We start from the raw sequence: 14,669 nt of genomic DNA, 5'->3' as shown, positions 1-14,669 counted from the left end.
AGTAACTATCCCCCAAATATATCCTTCACATACTGTTGCATAGCCTTGTTTATTTTCTCTCAATTTTTTGAACTTCCTGTTTTATCCTGTTGTGGCACAAGCTGTTCCATTTGACTAACATACAAATGGATTTATTTTCTGAAATGTAGCTTGTATCATGAAATAATTAACGATGGTGCTGGATGGCGATGGATGGAGGCCTTTGTGCTTAGGCCCCAGCCACGTGGCTTCATTCCCCATTCAGCCGCGGGTCCCAGGCCCAGGTGAACGGCGTAATAAAGACTCACTCACAGGCAGGCTTCAGGAAGCATCAGCTTTATTTATGCCCTATTCACCACATGTGTGTGGCCTATCTCATAACCTTTTAAGCATTCAGCCATTCTAGGCTAGCCCTGCCTCTTAACCCTTTCAGCCATCTTCCCTTTGGGCTCCATGCTGGTCAAAGACCAGAACACAGAGGCCCAAAAGCTCAGCAGGGCCAAAAGGGCAAAGACCCTTAATCCCCTGGCTTCCGGGTTTATCTACCTATTCCAAGACCCCTCCCAGGAATGGGCCGGGTCTTGCAGGTAAGGTTACACCTATTATCCGGTTCCCAAGACCCCTCCCAGAAATGGGTGGGTCTCAGATAGGTACCCTACAGTAGGTCTAATATCACTTCCTCAAGGAGCCTCTGATTCACCTTATCTTGGGGAGAGATCAGATTCCATTCTCTTCACAACTTACTTTGTTCCCACACTGCGGAACATTTCTCCCCACTGCCAACTCCATGAAGTCATTTAACTTATTCATAGTTCTATACCAAGTGCTAAGAGCAATGTCTCTAATAGGTGCTCAAATGTTTGTTGGAATTCGATATTTATTAGCATCAAATGCTTTCTTTATAAACTCTTCAGAGTAACCTTTTATGGTTCATGATTTATTAATATTGCAATAAAAATGGTGAATATTAAAATATTTTCAAAGTAAAAAAAAGAGAAAAGAACACAATACCTTAATTGTGTTGAACAGTTTTAGGTATTTAATAAAGTTTCAAGAACAATCTTTATCTTCAGATCAAAGGTTGATGGGCCAGAGCAATAGTATTGTAGGTAGAGTGCTTTTCCTTGCATGCAGCCAACCAACTTGGGTTTGATTCCCAGCATCCCATGTGGCCTTTCAAGTTCACTAGGAGTGATTCCTGAATGTAGAACCACCATACTTATTCGAGTATAACGTACACCCATGTATAACACGCATCCCTAATTTTCTATTAAAACTCGGTATAAAATTTTCACACCAAGCATTGTAATTGACAAAAAAAAAAAAAAAAACCACGTTGTTGAACACATGCGGCCATGATAAAAAAATCATTTATTGACAACGTAAACTGGTATAAACACAATACCAAAATAAAATTACCAGTAACAATATTTATTTAAAATGTTTCAAAGTCAGATTCATCATCAGATACACTAAAGAGTTGTTCCAATCTTGTCGAGTTAATTTTTCATCAATGTCCCAGTTGGTAGGAACATCTGTTTCTCCAGTTTCTTCACTTTCTTCTGAGTCTGAATTCCACAGCAGGTCATCTTCTGTGCTGTCCAGTCTTCAAAAAACTCTTGATGATCATTTCTTTTGGTATGTCTTCCCATGATGTTTTAACCCAGGATGCCACAAGAGATAGACCAGGTTTCTTGAGGGTTTTATTTTTCTTCATGTACAGTACGTGGCTTCAGCCGGAAAAGGCGCAGTGTGAACTCACAATTCGCCTGCATCCTCCCTGAACCGGCCGCCACTGCCACTCCACCCCAGCCCTCATTTATAATGCACACCCAAACCTCGATTTCTTTTTTTGGTAAAAAAAATTCTGCGTGTTATACTCAAATAAATATGGTAGGAGTAATCCCAAGCATCACCTGATGTAGGCCCCAAGTATCACCTGGTGTGAGCCCCACTGCCCAATCTGTTCTACTTAAATTGGTATTTTCAATTGTTAATATTTTATTTAGCAGGTAAAATTTTGAGATGTTTTTACTTCTCTTTATTGGGGAATGGGTCACCCAAGAAGTTCCAGAAATGAAACTGGAAGCTCCTACATGCAAAACATGTACCCCCAGTCCTTTGAGTCGTCTCCCTAGTTCTCAAGTCTCTTTTAAAGTCTTGTTTTGAGTTACTTGATTTATTAGTATCACACTCCCAAAGAGCAGACAAAAGTAAAATCTGTTGAGTAACAATTTAAGTAAGACACCTAGAAGACACACTTAACTCAAATAAGTCAAGTTTGGTGATAATAGTAGATTTTACTTGTGGAAGCTCTTTTTGCTTTTTGGGTGAGTTCAAAGGTGATTTTTTTTTATTGTTTTGTTATTTTTGTTTTTGTTTTTGATTCTCTGAGTGACAACAGAAACTGGCTAAAAAGATTAGAGTGTAAAACCTTTTAGGAATAAAATTCAACTTTACCTAACACACACACACACACACACACACACACACACACACACACACACACACACACACACGGATTCCCTTTTGCCAACTAGCATCTTATGTTAAGCTGAAGCCCTAAATAATGAAATCATTCAGCTCTGTATTCCTACCCAGGCTATTTCACAGCATATCCATAAATGTGAGGGCGCACCATCTTCACGGACAGTGGGGCATGTAAGTGTTGCAACTCCAGCTTAGAGAAACTTGCTCTCTCCAGGGTCTTCCAGCTCTCTCTAGTCAGGTAACACCCATCAAAGAGAATGTTCCAGGTTGGATCTAGGACCTGCTGCCAGAAGTAATCCCAGGTTGAACGTTCAGCTGCTACATGCTCCATGAAGTAAAAGGCCCCTCCCTGAGAAAGTAAGAAAACATGGAAGGAGATTTTAATTTGTGGAAAACAGACTGGAAAAATCAGACTTCAGAGGCTGGAGCAAAAGTATAGCTATTAGGCATTTGTCTTGCATGTGGCTGACCCAGGAGGAACTTAGGTTTGATCCCTGGAGTCCAGTAAGGTCCCCTGAGCCAGGAGTGATTTCTGAGTCCATAGCCAGAAGTAAAATCTGAGTGTCACTGGGTTTGGCGCAAAAAAAAAAAAAAAAAAAAAAAAAATCACATTTCAATGACTCCAAAGACCACATCATAAGATGTAAAGGATAAATTAAATCATTGAGACTTAAATAAGTATAGGATTCCTGTTTAGTTTTGTTGTTGTTTATTTGGTTTTGGTTTTGGGGCCACATCCTGCATCTGGGTCACCTCCAAAAAATTAACTTTCTTCTAAGCTAATCTCTTGATCATATTTGCATCAATCACAATATTGCTGCTTAAATAGTGTTTTATCTGTATGTATCTTATTGTTTTGTCTTATGCCCCACTGCAAACAAAAAATATTTGTATCCAACTTTAGTGCTTTAATGTTTGTTTTCAAAATTCTGAGGAAATGCATGTTAGTTTTAAGGGTTTCAGCTATCCTAGAAAATGTTTCTCAATTGATATGGTGCTTTATTGTGTCACTTATGTAGCAATTTATTCCCAAATTATGTCTGCAAAAATATTCTGATCTCTTTGTCCATAGAAGTATATGGAAAAGGAACTTGGATAGTATAGACTATTATTAAGAGTGCTCATTATGAGAATGTTTTAGCAAACTTATTTTCAATTTGTATATATCTATGGAAATGTTCTTTTTTTTTTTTTTTTTGGTTTTGGGCCACATCCGGTAACGCTCAGGGGTTACTCCTGACTATGTGCTCAGAAGTTGCTCCTGGCTTTGGGGACCATATGGGACACCGGGGGATCAAACCGCGGTCCGTCCAAGGCTAGCGCAGGCAAGGTAGGCACCTTACCTTTAGCGCCACCGCCCGGCCCCTATGGAAATGTTCTTGTGATTTTTGTTTAATAAAGTTTATGAAAAGAAACTTGGATGTTCTTGACTTGTATTACAGTGCTCGGTGTAAGACTATTTATGAATTTTCTAATTAAGTGTATCTGTAAATTCGTGAAGCTTTCCATGTTTTTTATTAGAACGATACAGAGAAGATTAGCATTGCACCTGTGCAAGGATGACACGCAGAAAGGTTATAATGTTTATTTTCAGAATAGTCTATAAAAAGTGTTGTGAGATGTGAAAAGATATGAAAAAAGCTGATTGTTTTGAGAATGGTGTATATAGTTTAAAATTTGATGCTATTTCAGCCAACTTTTACTGTGCCTATGCAAAATAACCACTTTTGCAAATTCTGATTTAGGGTTCTTGCCTCTAACAGAGAACAATAGAACATGGCTTATGTACCCTTCAATTTTTTTAACATAAAGAGGCAATTTTTGGGTTACACTTTATTTTACTTTAAACCAAGTTTATCCCTGGTTTCTTTGTATCTATTTGTAACATCTTGGTTTCGCCCAAAACAAAGATTGTCTTTAAACCTGGGTGGGTTTACTGCCTCACTAGGTTAGAAGTTGCCAAACTACATGTGTTTGACCCTCAGCCTGGTCTGAATTATTTTACATGCAACCCTAATTCAGCACATATCATTGGGCTTGGAGATATGGCACAGGGATTGATTTTATATTCTCCTAATAAATTCAAATATTAGGCTATTTCTACTTTATGGTGATTTTTTTCTTCATTTCTTTTAATTTTTTTTTTTTTTTTTGGATTTTGGGCCACACCTGGTGGTATTATGGGTTACTCCTGTCTTGTGGCTACATGCAAGACAAATGCCCTTTTCTGCTGTGCTATCACTTGGGTCCTATACTTTATTAAAATAAAACTTCAAAAATAAGTGTCAATAAATATAGCAAAATTTTATACAAAATGCCATTCAGTACAGAAATGTATAAATTGATATGCAGTGTTCTCCATGCATCCAATCCCATTTCTAAGAGGTATCAACTTTTTTTTTTACATTTTTATTGTGGTAAAAGTGAATTACAATTCTTTTGCAGTAATACTTAAGGCAATAGTTACAATGAATGAGGGGCATTCCCACCACCAATGTTGTCCTCCCTTCATCCCTGTTTGCAGCATACATCCCACATCTCCCTCTTTTACCCCCCTTAATGCTAGAGGAACTGTTTCCCACTTGTACAGCTTGTTGTAGATTAGGTAGAGATCCTGTTGTCATTGACTTTGGATTTGGTATTCAAGTCTGATCATTTTTTATTTCCACCTAATGAACATATGACTGTCTGGTCCTGGTATCATTGGGGTGGGGGAAGGCAAACAGAAAAGAGAAAAACTAGGAGGAGTCTGTCTAGATGTTATAAATATCTATTTAGAAGAAGGAAGGGAGGGGCCGGGCGGTGGCGCTAAAGGTAAGGTGCCTGCCTTGCCTGCGCTAGCCTTGGACGGACCGCGGTTCGATCCCCCGGTGTCCCATATGGTCCCCCAAGCCAGGAGCAACTTCTGAGCGCATAGCCAGGAGTAACCCCTGAGCGTTACCGGGTGTGGCCCAAAAACCAAAAAAAAAAAAAAAAAAAAAAAAGAAGAAGGAAGGGAAAAAAGAAGAAAAAAGTAACAACACAAAAACAAAAAACAATAAGGGAGTAACAAGGAAAGTACAAAAAGAATAAAAAAAATAAACCAAAAACGAAGACTATCAGCTACAGCAATAAACAAAAACAGAAACAAAAACCAGCAACAACAACAACAAAAACTAAAAAAAAAAAAAAAAATAGCAGACCAGGAACTTCTTAAAAAAGGGCTGTGTTTCTTCCCCCCCCCCTTTTTTTTTTCATAGACACAATAAATATTGGGGAAATTAGAATGGGAATTCCCTTGGCCTAAGAGATACAGGGTTTCTCCATCCTTGAAGCATACGACCATGGGAACACGTACAGGCTCTATACTCACTCATTTACAACATCTCAAGATCTTTTTATCATGCCGGGAAACTTTCCACCCAGATGTGGGTGATGGTATCCCGCCTCTGTAGCCGGAGCTCTTGTTATATACATAGGACATAGGGTGAAGGCTAAGGGAGATATTTTCTTTATGGTTCAAGGGGTTCTGTTCCATCACTGTTGTTGTGATCAGTCTTCTGTAATTAGTGGTCTTGGTTTTTGTTCAGATTTTAGGACAGAGACTAGGGTATAGTCTTTCAGTATGGTTCAGGAATTTCTGCTCAATTACAATTGTCAAAGTCAGATCTCTGGAATTAGGGATCTTGGTTTTTGTACAAATTCTAGGCCAAGGTCTAGGCTAGGAATTTCCTCATTGGTCCCTCGATAGGTTCTGTGCAGACCATGTTTGTCGAAGTCAGTCTTCTGTAAATAGTAATTTTGGTTTTTGCTTATGGCAAAGGATGACATGTCTCCCAATTGTATCATACTGTTAGGTGGTGAGCTAGGGCAGCCCTCTTTTAGATCAAGTTGTTGCCATTTCCTCATGTCAGGATGTCATGTTAAAACTGGTACAAGTTGGTGCAAGGCGGGTATTCGGAGTTTCCCCAGGAGAAGTTTGGTTCCTGGTGCTGTTGCTGGAACCTGTGTTCCACTTCTGGGATCAGGGGTTCTGGATTGGGCGGTGGCTGTCCAAATGCCTGGAGTCTAAGTTGGGTCCACATGATGCAAGCTCAGGGTGGGAGGCGACCCTGCATTATAAAAAGTGTGGGTTCTTGCCCGGAGCAGGATTTTTAGCCGGCATGGATGGGCAGCTGGCAGGCCCCCCCATGGGCCAGCGGCCTCGTGGTCCAGCCTAGGGTAGGGGGGCTCGGATCTGGGTCACCCGACCTCCCTCTCCCCCATTCCTCCGGATCTCCAGGTGGGTTCCAGGGAGGAGTTGATGGGGCACCCGGGGTTTTCCCCACTCCCAGGCCGGGCCGGGACAATGGCCTAGGGTGGGGCTTAGGGGGTGGAGTTTGATTTGGTGGGTGGCAGATAGCTACTTAGCTATACTCAGTCTGTCACTGGTAATTTCATACCAGTCTACATTCTGCAAACCGCTCAGGGGCACTAGCCCCCGAGCGAACACTTGCTCCTTCCAACCATCAGTACCCCAGATTTACCCTTCTTAACTTCAGTAACACATAGTTCTAATCTCTGACCTAAGACATACAGTAAATCTAACAAATCCCAGAACTATTTAGAAGGACATAAATTGAACACATATATCTTTTGAATATTATATGGGTATTTTCTTTAGCTGATGTAACTCTCTATATATTCTTCTACCATGATGCTTCTATTCACTTTTCATCTTGTCTTTTCTTTGCAAGCTGTTCAGTAAGGATTGTAAGTGGAACTGTCCTTCAGTTTGATGCCTATGATTGAACTAGGTCATGGAAATTGCTGGTCTTGTTCCTATTGCCTCCAGATGCACCAATAACGCCCCATGGCATTGATTCTTGTTTGCATAGACACATTAAAATGGGAAAACACCATACATACAGATAAGTTCTTATCTAATAAATTTCAGTACAATGTACCTTACACCCTGAACATTGATATAATGACCTGGCACAGGCCTCAGAAGAATGGGAATCCTCCATTCACGCCGGAACCAGGCAAGCTAACTACGAAACATCCAAGGTCTTTTACAGCAACAGCTGGAAGCAGTCCTCTACCAGGAAAGACACTACCAAGGGTCTGACATCGACCTCTTAAAAAGAGACTTCCGTTTACACTGAGAAGACTTGACAGTAACAATGACCTGCTCTACAGGACATGGTTCTCTCTAGTCCCCCTTAAGTGTGAGGTGAAACGAGAGGATGCTCTGCACCATCCTGACTGCAATATGGGATATGCAGACTCCAGGATCTTCAATACAGAAGCATGATACCAACAACAGAGACTATGTGAGGAATGGAGGTGTATTGCCACTACAGACGATAACTTGAATTGGACAAACTAATTTGCCTGGAGCCTAGAATCAGTCCTGTGCCAGGAAACTTCAGGGGTAAGGACTCCTTGTATTTAGACCATAATTTGTCTTTCCATGTCCCTTATGTTTTGGTGGGCCTATGCAAACAAATGCCACTTTAATACCATTTTTTACTATGTTCCCTTGACTCCAATTCTTAAGAAAAACAAGCCACTAAAACTTTTGATGTTAACTTAAACTAGTTAGCATGTGCATGGAACTAGAGAAATGTACTTTGCCCTCAATGTTTAAGGAGTTACATAAGTCTAATGTCTTTAGATTATATTGTGTGCTGCTAAGAAATAGTATGTACTATTTATGTACTATATTATTATTATATATTTATGTACTATAATAGTATGGGGATTTGAGGGACAAAGTAATTGTATTGTACAGGGGTTCAGTTTTGTTTCTATTAATGTTCTTTGGCTGAAAGTTCAAGGCTGGGATATCATCGATGGGACTACCGAGAATTCTGTTTATGGGTGATTGGGCTTCCACTGTAACTTTACCCTGTCCTCTTTCTTTGCATTTTTGTTGTCATAATTAAAAAAAAAAGTGTGGGTTCTTATCCCTAATAGATAAGAGCTTGTTTCTGTGCATAATATTTCCCCTTATTTAGAGTGCCTATGCAAAAGGGTATGGTGACATATTATAATGCTGGTGGATTTGGAGACAACAATATTAGTCTGCACTAAGGAGGCAACAACTCTTAACAGTTCCTAGTTTATTATTTCTATTAATATACATATATAGGACTATTTTGCCCTTCTAGCCTTTTTTGTTTGTTTATTTTGTTTTTGTTTTTTTTTTTTTGTTTTGTTTTTGGGTCACATCCGGCGGCGCTCAAGGGTTACTCTTGGCTCTGCACTCAGAAATCGCTCCAGGTAGGCTCGGCCACCACATGGGATGCTGGCCCCCCTTCTAGCAGTTAACATTTTGGTTGCTTTTTCTGATAAAACATAATCTTTTGGAGATTTTTTAATATCAACTTAATTTTTATGATCAACTGTATAGAATTTCTTTACTGAAATGAGCAGCCTCTTTTCAAAATATGTTTAGAACATTTTCAACATGCGACACTAAAAATGTTATACTACCCCTGTATATTAATGTCTGCACATTTTCACAACAGGACAAGTTCTTCCAGTAAGTAACAAAGGAAGTGTGGAATGGCAAATATTGTGTCTTGCTTAACTTTCTTTGTAACAAAGTCCAGGATTTTACCATACTGACTATTTTTCTGTTCTGGCTCTGACTTTTCCCTTTCTATTTTTCTTAATGATTTAAAAATTCCTATAGATTTTGCTTATTTGTAATATTTCTTATATGAGGGAATCAACCTTTCAGTTATAATCATAGGAAGTAATTTTCCAATTTAGTTTCAATTTTTCTATTTCATTTCTTTTTTGTTTAGAGAGCCAAATACAGCAGTACCTATTGGATTATTTCCACCTTGGTTTGTTTGGGTAAGGGCTAAGCAGCGCCAAGGAAGGAATGTGGAGCCTCAACAAGCAAAATACTCAGTGCATCGTTAGAACTATTTTCTGGGTCCGTTTTTCACTCTTTCATTTTATTTCCAGCATTCCTCTTTGCAGTTAAAAAAAATCGCATGTAGGGGCCGGAGGGATAGCATGGAGGTAAGGCATTTGTCTTTCATGCAGAAGGTCATTGGTTTGAATCCCTGCGCCCCATATGATCCCCCGAGCTTTCCAGGAGCGATTTCTGAGCATGGAGCCAGGAGTAACCCTGAGCACTGCCAGGTGTGACCCCCCCCCCCCAAAAAAAATCGCATGTATTTATTTTCTTTTTTTTATGTATTTATATTTTAATCATGAGGTGGGAAGGGAAAACACAACAAGGATCTAAGTTAGGTCAAAAGCATACAGAGAAGAGCACCCGAGGTTTATGGCCTCAATCTTTCCTTTGATAGCTCTAGTACAGTCTACTTTTAAAAAAGTCTTCTCTAGTAGTTTTTCTTTTTATATCATAAGGTTTGTGCCCCTGGAGCATGCAAACTGGAGACTAATCCACTTACATCCCCCACTCACCGGTCTCAGCACTCTGCAGACTTCCTGGAGGATCCGCTCCTGGTTCTCCACAGAGCACAGAACCAGGGTACAGACCACCACATCCATGGAGCCAGCATCTACCTGGTGCATGTTCTCACCGGCAGCCACCACAAAGCGCTCAAACTGCAGGTGTTGGTTCTTCGCAATACTCTTGATCAAGAACTTCTCAAAGTTGGGGTTGGGGTCAACACAAGTCACCCGGCAGCCGGGTGGATAGAACTCGAAGTTGGCCCCAGTACCGCAGCCTATCTCCAATAGAGAGAGCTTCCCTGAGGGACCCGCAAACTTCTGCAGGTTGCTGAAGAGTTCTTGCTTCTTGCTTGTCATCTTTTCATTATATGCCACAGCTAATTGCACCATGGAGTAGGGGAGCCATTTTTTGTTCACCCAGTTCCACAGGCCCAGAAAATTCAGTAGGTGCAAGGGAAATGTCAGGATATAGATGGCCAGCCGGAGGGAAAAGATGAGAAACGTCATCATCACTCAGAAACAAAACAGATCAGCAGTTGAAGAGCAAAGAAAGCTCTGGACTAAGGACAGGCAGCTGAAACGGAATGGCTGGCAAGGAAGCAATTTCCCGCGATGAACAGCTGTTTAGCAAAAGCTGTGTCGAACTCAGATTTGCTCGAGCAAAACGAGAAGATTCGCACCTTTCCTTTGGGAGCTGCTTACTCAAGGAAGACTCCTTCCAGGAGTTTTAAAGGCTCACCCCGTGCCTGGTCCCAGCAACCTTTCGGGGTCCGCAAGGAAAAGCCCGTGGGCGGAGCCTGGTTCAACTCCACCCCCAAGAGAGCAGTCAAGTTCTATTATTGATCAGCTGCTAGGGCCCGCCAGTTTTCCCGAAAAAAAGAAATGAAAGAGTAAAACTGCTTCGCACAGTTAGTAGGAATTCCCCACTTTGCTTTCCCATTTGAAATGGGCTCCTTGTAAAGTCACAGTTTTGAAGCACCTGTCTTTTAAAGGGCAAGTTTCCATTTCAAATCACGAATCACAACAGTTAACTTCCACGAAATGAAGTCAACAGAGTCACATTTGGGAACCCAAACGTAAAAAAATAGTTTCCTATATTCATCTGTTCTTAACTAGAAGCCTGGGTCTTGGTTAAGGAATACTGAAAATTTTCAAAATACTGCTAACAGCGATTTCTTAAAAATTGGATTAACTAAGAGTGAGTGTTCTGTTGCTCCATTATTTTAAACCGTGCTTACACTCAAACACACACACGCACACACACACACACACACACACACACACACACACACACACACTTTTGAAATTTGTTTTGGTCTTTGGGTCATATGGCGATGCTCGGGAGTTACTCTTGTCTCTACGCTCAGAAATTACTCCGGGAAGTCTACTAGGGATGCTGAGGATCAAACTCTGTGTGCCAAGCAAATGCCCTAACCAGTGAGCTATAGCTCCGGTCTGGATTTAAAATGTTATGGTCATATTATCATGTTCTTTTGGTAGATACCCAGAGTGAAATTGATAGAGTATATGGTAGTTAATTTTTAGGTTTGGAAGGAAACTCCCATCTTTTCCCAAATGGCTATAAATTTACATCGTTGGCCACAATGTAAGGGGGTGTCTTCTCCACATCTTGGCTAATACTTGTTATTTCGATAGAAGCCATTGTCTTAGTCTGAGGTGCTGTCTCACTGTTTATTTGATTTGCATTTGCCTACTAATTGGTCAGCATATTTTCATGTAGCAGTATGTCCTCTTTAGAAAAGTATGTGTTCAAGTATTCTCCCATTTATTTATTGGATTTTTGTTGATTTACTTAAGTTCTTGTACACCTGAATAGTAAGCCATAAGGAAAGCTAGGAGGTGTAAGTATCTTCTTCCTTTCAGTAACTTTCTTTGCTTTATGGTAACAAGTTCATATCTGTACACATATTTTAATTTTATACACTTTAAATTCTTTTCTTTTATTATTTCATTTCCCTTGCTGTTGGGTTGTGTTCAAAAACATTTTTTTGTTTCTTTTTTTTTGGGGGGGTGGGTCACACCCGGCAGCGCTCAGGGCTTACTCCTGACTCCATGCTCAGAAATCGCTCCTGGCAGGCTCAGGGGATCATATGGGATGCTGGGATTAGAAGCACTGACCTTCTTTCTGCACGCAAGGCAAACGCCTTACCTCCATGCTATCTCTCTGGCCCCCCAAAACATTTTTAAGTAAAAATTTTATGTTATATTTTTTATAAATTCCTAATTGGCTCACCATAGAGACAGTTAAAAGTTGTTCATGAGAAAAAAAAGTTGTTCATGATTGAGTTTAGTCATGTAATATACAACATCCATTCCTTCACTAGTGTATATTTCCTTTCCTGCCAATAGTTTCCCCAGTTTCTTTCCCCCTTTCTCTCCCTCACAATTTCCTCCCCCATCCCCTTCCTTCTCCTTCCCTTTCCCCTCTCTTTTTGACCTATTCTCTCCTCTCCCCCTTTCTCTCCTCTCTCTTTTTCTCCCCCTATGACACTGTGGTTTGCAATATGTTGCTCAAGGTGTATCATGCATATCCTTGATCTCCTTTCAGCACCCAATTCTTGTAATCCCCCACTATCATTGGCATAGCGGTCCCTTCTCTGCCCTAACTAAACTCCCCAGCTAATTCCATTATCATTTACTTGTAACAAAAATATTAAATAAATTATTTCTTGCTTGCAAGTGGAGAGGGCCTTAGAGTATGTGAGAAACGGGACAATGGTAGAGGGAATGTTAATGGCAATGGGATTGGTGTTGTAGATTGAATGCCAGAGTCATAACTGTATTATGAGCAACTTTGTATTCCACAATGTTTAAAGTAAAAACATTACATTTATATGTATCTGCAAATTACATTATCATTCCAGCTACATAGCATTCCATTATTTATATACCATATCTTGAACCATTCATAGTTGGATTATTTTCATATCTTGGCTATTACTGTACTAATATTGGTGTGTACATAGCCTTTTGGATTAATGTTTTTTGTAGTTTGGGATAGATGCTAAGCATTTCTGCCACTGGGTTGCATTGGAGTCTGGTTTGGGATAGATGCTAAGCATTTGTACCATTGGGTTGCATATTGCTTTCCATAGAAGATGAATCATATGATATTCCCACAAACAGCTGGGAAGAGCTCCCCCAAAGTGATAGTTTTTGTCATGTTATTCTTCTCTGTGATTTGACCCTAATCAAATTTCTCCAAATACTTTGAGGCACAGGGTTGTGCACTTTGAAAAAAGTTCCAAGTTATACTTGTGCCAGGGCATACCTAAGCATTTAGGGGGGCTCAGCCCATCAGATGTATCCTCAGATTTTCCTGGTAGGTAGAACTAATTTAGCCCCTATGGGGTTCCTCAAAAGGCCCGCTGTGGACGCCTTTTTTCCCCTGCATGGATGGTTGAGGAATTTCCAAAGAGACGCCTGGCATTACATTTTCAGCTAGTATTTGACTATCTCTCCTTTGTATATATCAGGCAAAATAATAGCCTATATCAAATAATTTGGCTCAGAAATTCCAGCACCAAAGTTTATTTGAGAACCCCTTTTTCTGGATATAGTCAGCCCTAAAAGCAAAGACAATTTTTCTCTTTGCAACTGCAGTTTCTGGTAATCAAGGGCATAGCCAGAATGCAGATCATGACTATTGACCCTCCTTTAGAAATAGGGAAGCTCATTCTTGGGGATTTGGTTCCTCCCTTCACTTAACCTTTAAAACTATAGAGTTCAGCCTAGAAAGATCAAGTTTTTAGATATTTCCTACTTCCTCCTAATCCTGATTTTGCATTTAAAGTAAGCTTGCAAGGAGTTACCTTGAGTTGTGACCTTCTCTCTTGTAACTTAGAATTTTTACAGTCATGCCCATAGCTTAGGTATTGTTATTGTTATACTAGGCTTTGTGATTACAATTATTCTTCACCTGTGGCTAATTTTACCCCTATAATTTCCCCTGCTCAAAAAATTAAACTTGTCGAACTCCTGCCAGGAATGTGTTGACCCCACATACTCTGTATGGTTTCATTTATTTCATATTTCATATTTGGCCGCTCATGTTACCCGTTTTCTTCCCATGAAAGGACTCCATCCCACTAGGATTGCTGAGACACAAGACACCTACAGCATACTTGCTTGCTAATCAGTCTTTCTAAGAGATTTTATTACAAGGATCCTTTCACTGAAAAGAAATTCCACAGGAAAAACTTTCTTTTCCTTTAAACCTGATTTTAACTTTAGTCACTCTGTCCTGGATAAATTATTTGGTTGTTTTATTCCCCCCTATTTTATTGAGGTTTGTAATTTTATTTTAAGTTTATAGTTTATGTGATTTATAATTTTATTGTAGTTTAGAATTCTGTTCATGATAGTTGCACACATATATCATCACACCCACCACCGAAGTGCTTGCTTCTCTCCGTCAGTGTTCCAGTGCTTCAGCAATGATTGTCCCATTTTCCTAATGCCATTTATGAAAGATAGTTTCTTTTCTACTCTATATAGTTATGTCCATGGTCAGAGATTAAGTATTGAACAATATGTGGGTTTATTTCTGAATTCTCAATTACAGCCCATTGATCCATTTTTGAATTTTTATTTCACTGCTATAGTTTTAATTACCATTACTTTCTAGTACGGCTTGAAGTTAGGTAACATGTTTGCTTTAACATTTGAGATCTTTATGATTCCAAATAAACCTTACTTTTCTTATGCTTCCCTTAAAAGTAGCAGAAATATTACAAGTGTAATGCAGCTGACTCTGGCTCATTCCCTAGCACAGCTAT

At 39.8% G+C, this 14,669-nt stretch overlaps 2 protein-coding genes and 1 non-coding gene across 4 annotated transcripts in view; 1 reads left to right on the top strand and 2 right to left on the bottom strand.

The window, feature by feature from the left end:
* TMT1A (thiol methyltransferase 1A) overlaps window positions 1-10,612 on the bottom strand; it is a 55,580-nt gene extending 44,968 nt beyond the window's left edge. The window contains exons 1-2 of one of the 2 annotated variants that reach the window (XM_049783589.1): window positions 9,880-10,402; window positions 2,493-2,818 (exon numbers count right to left, since the gene is read on the bottom strand). In XM_049783589.1, coding sequence (XP_049639546.1) covers window positions 2,582-2,818; window positions 9,880-10,380 — 738 coding nt within the window. In that variant the 5' untranslated portion in view covers window positions 10,381-10,402 and the 3' untranslated portion in view covers window positions 2,493-2,581. Of the gene's footprint in view, window positions 1-2,492; window positions 2,819-9,879; window positions 10,403-10,550 lie in introns of those variants that run through there. The other variant, XM_049783590.1, reaches the window with a different exon arrangement.
* Window positions 1-14,669, bottom strand: part of SLC4A8 (solute carrier family 4 member 8) — an 829,308-nt gene that overhangs the window by 786,636 nt on the left and 28,003 nt on the right. The gene's annotated exons all lie outside the window — the stretch shown is intronic.
* LOC126023724 (U6 spliceosomal RNA) lies at window positions 3,957-4,061 on the top strand. Its single transcript, XR_007500806.1, has one exon. It is a non-coding gene; the product is annotated as a U6 spliceosomal RNA (small nuclear RNA).

This window comes from Suncus etruscus, chromosome 11 (assembly GCF_024139225.1).
Source record: "Suncus etruscus isolate mSunEtr1 chromosome 11, mSunEtr1.pri.cur, whole genome shotgun sequence".
In the NCBI taxonomy this organism is placed as follows: Eukaryota; Metazoa; Chordata; class Mammalia; order Eulipotyphla; family Soricidae; genus Suncus; species Suncus etruscus.
This window is presented reverse-complemented; position numbering and strand designations above follow the sequence as displayed.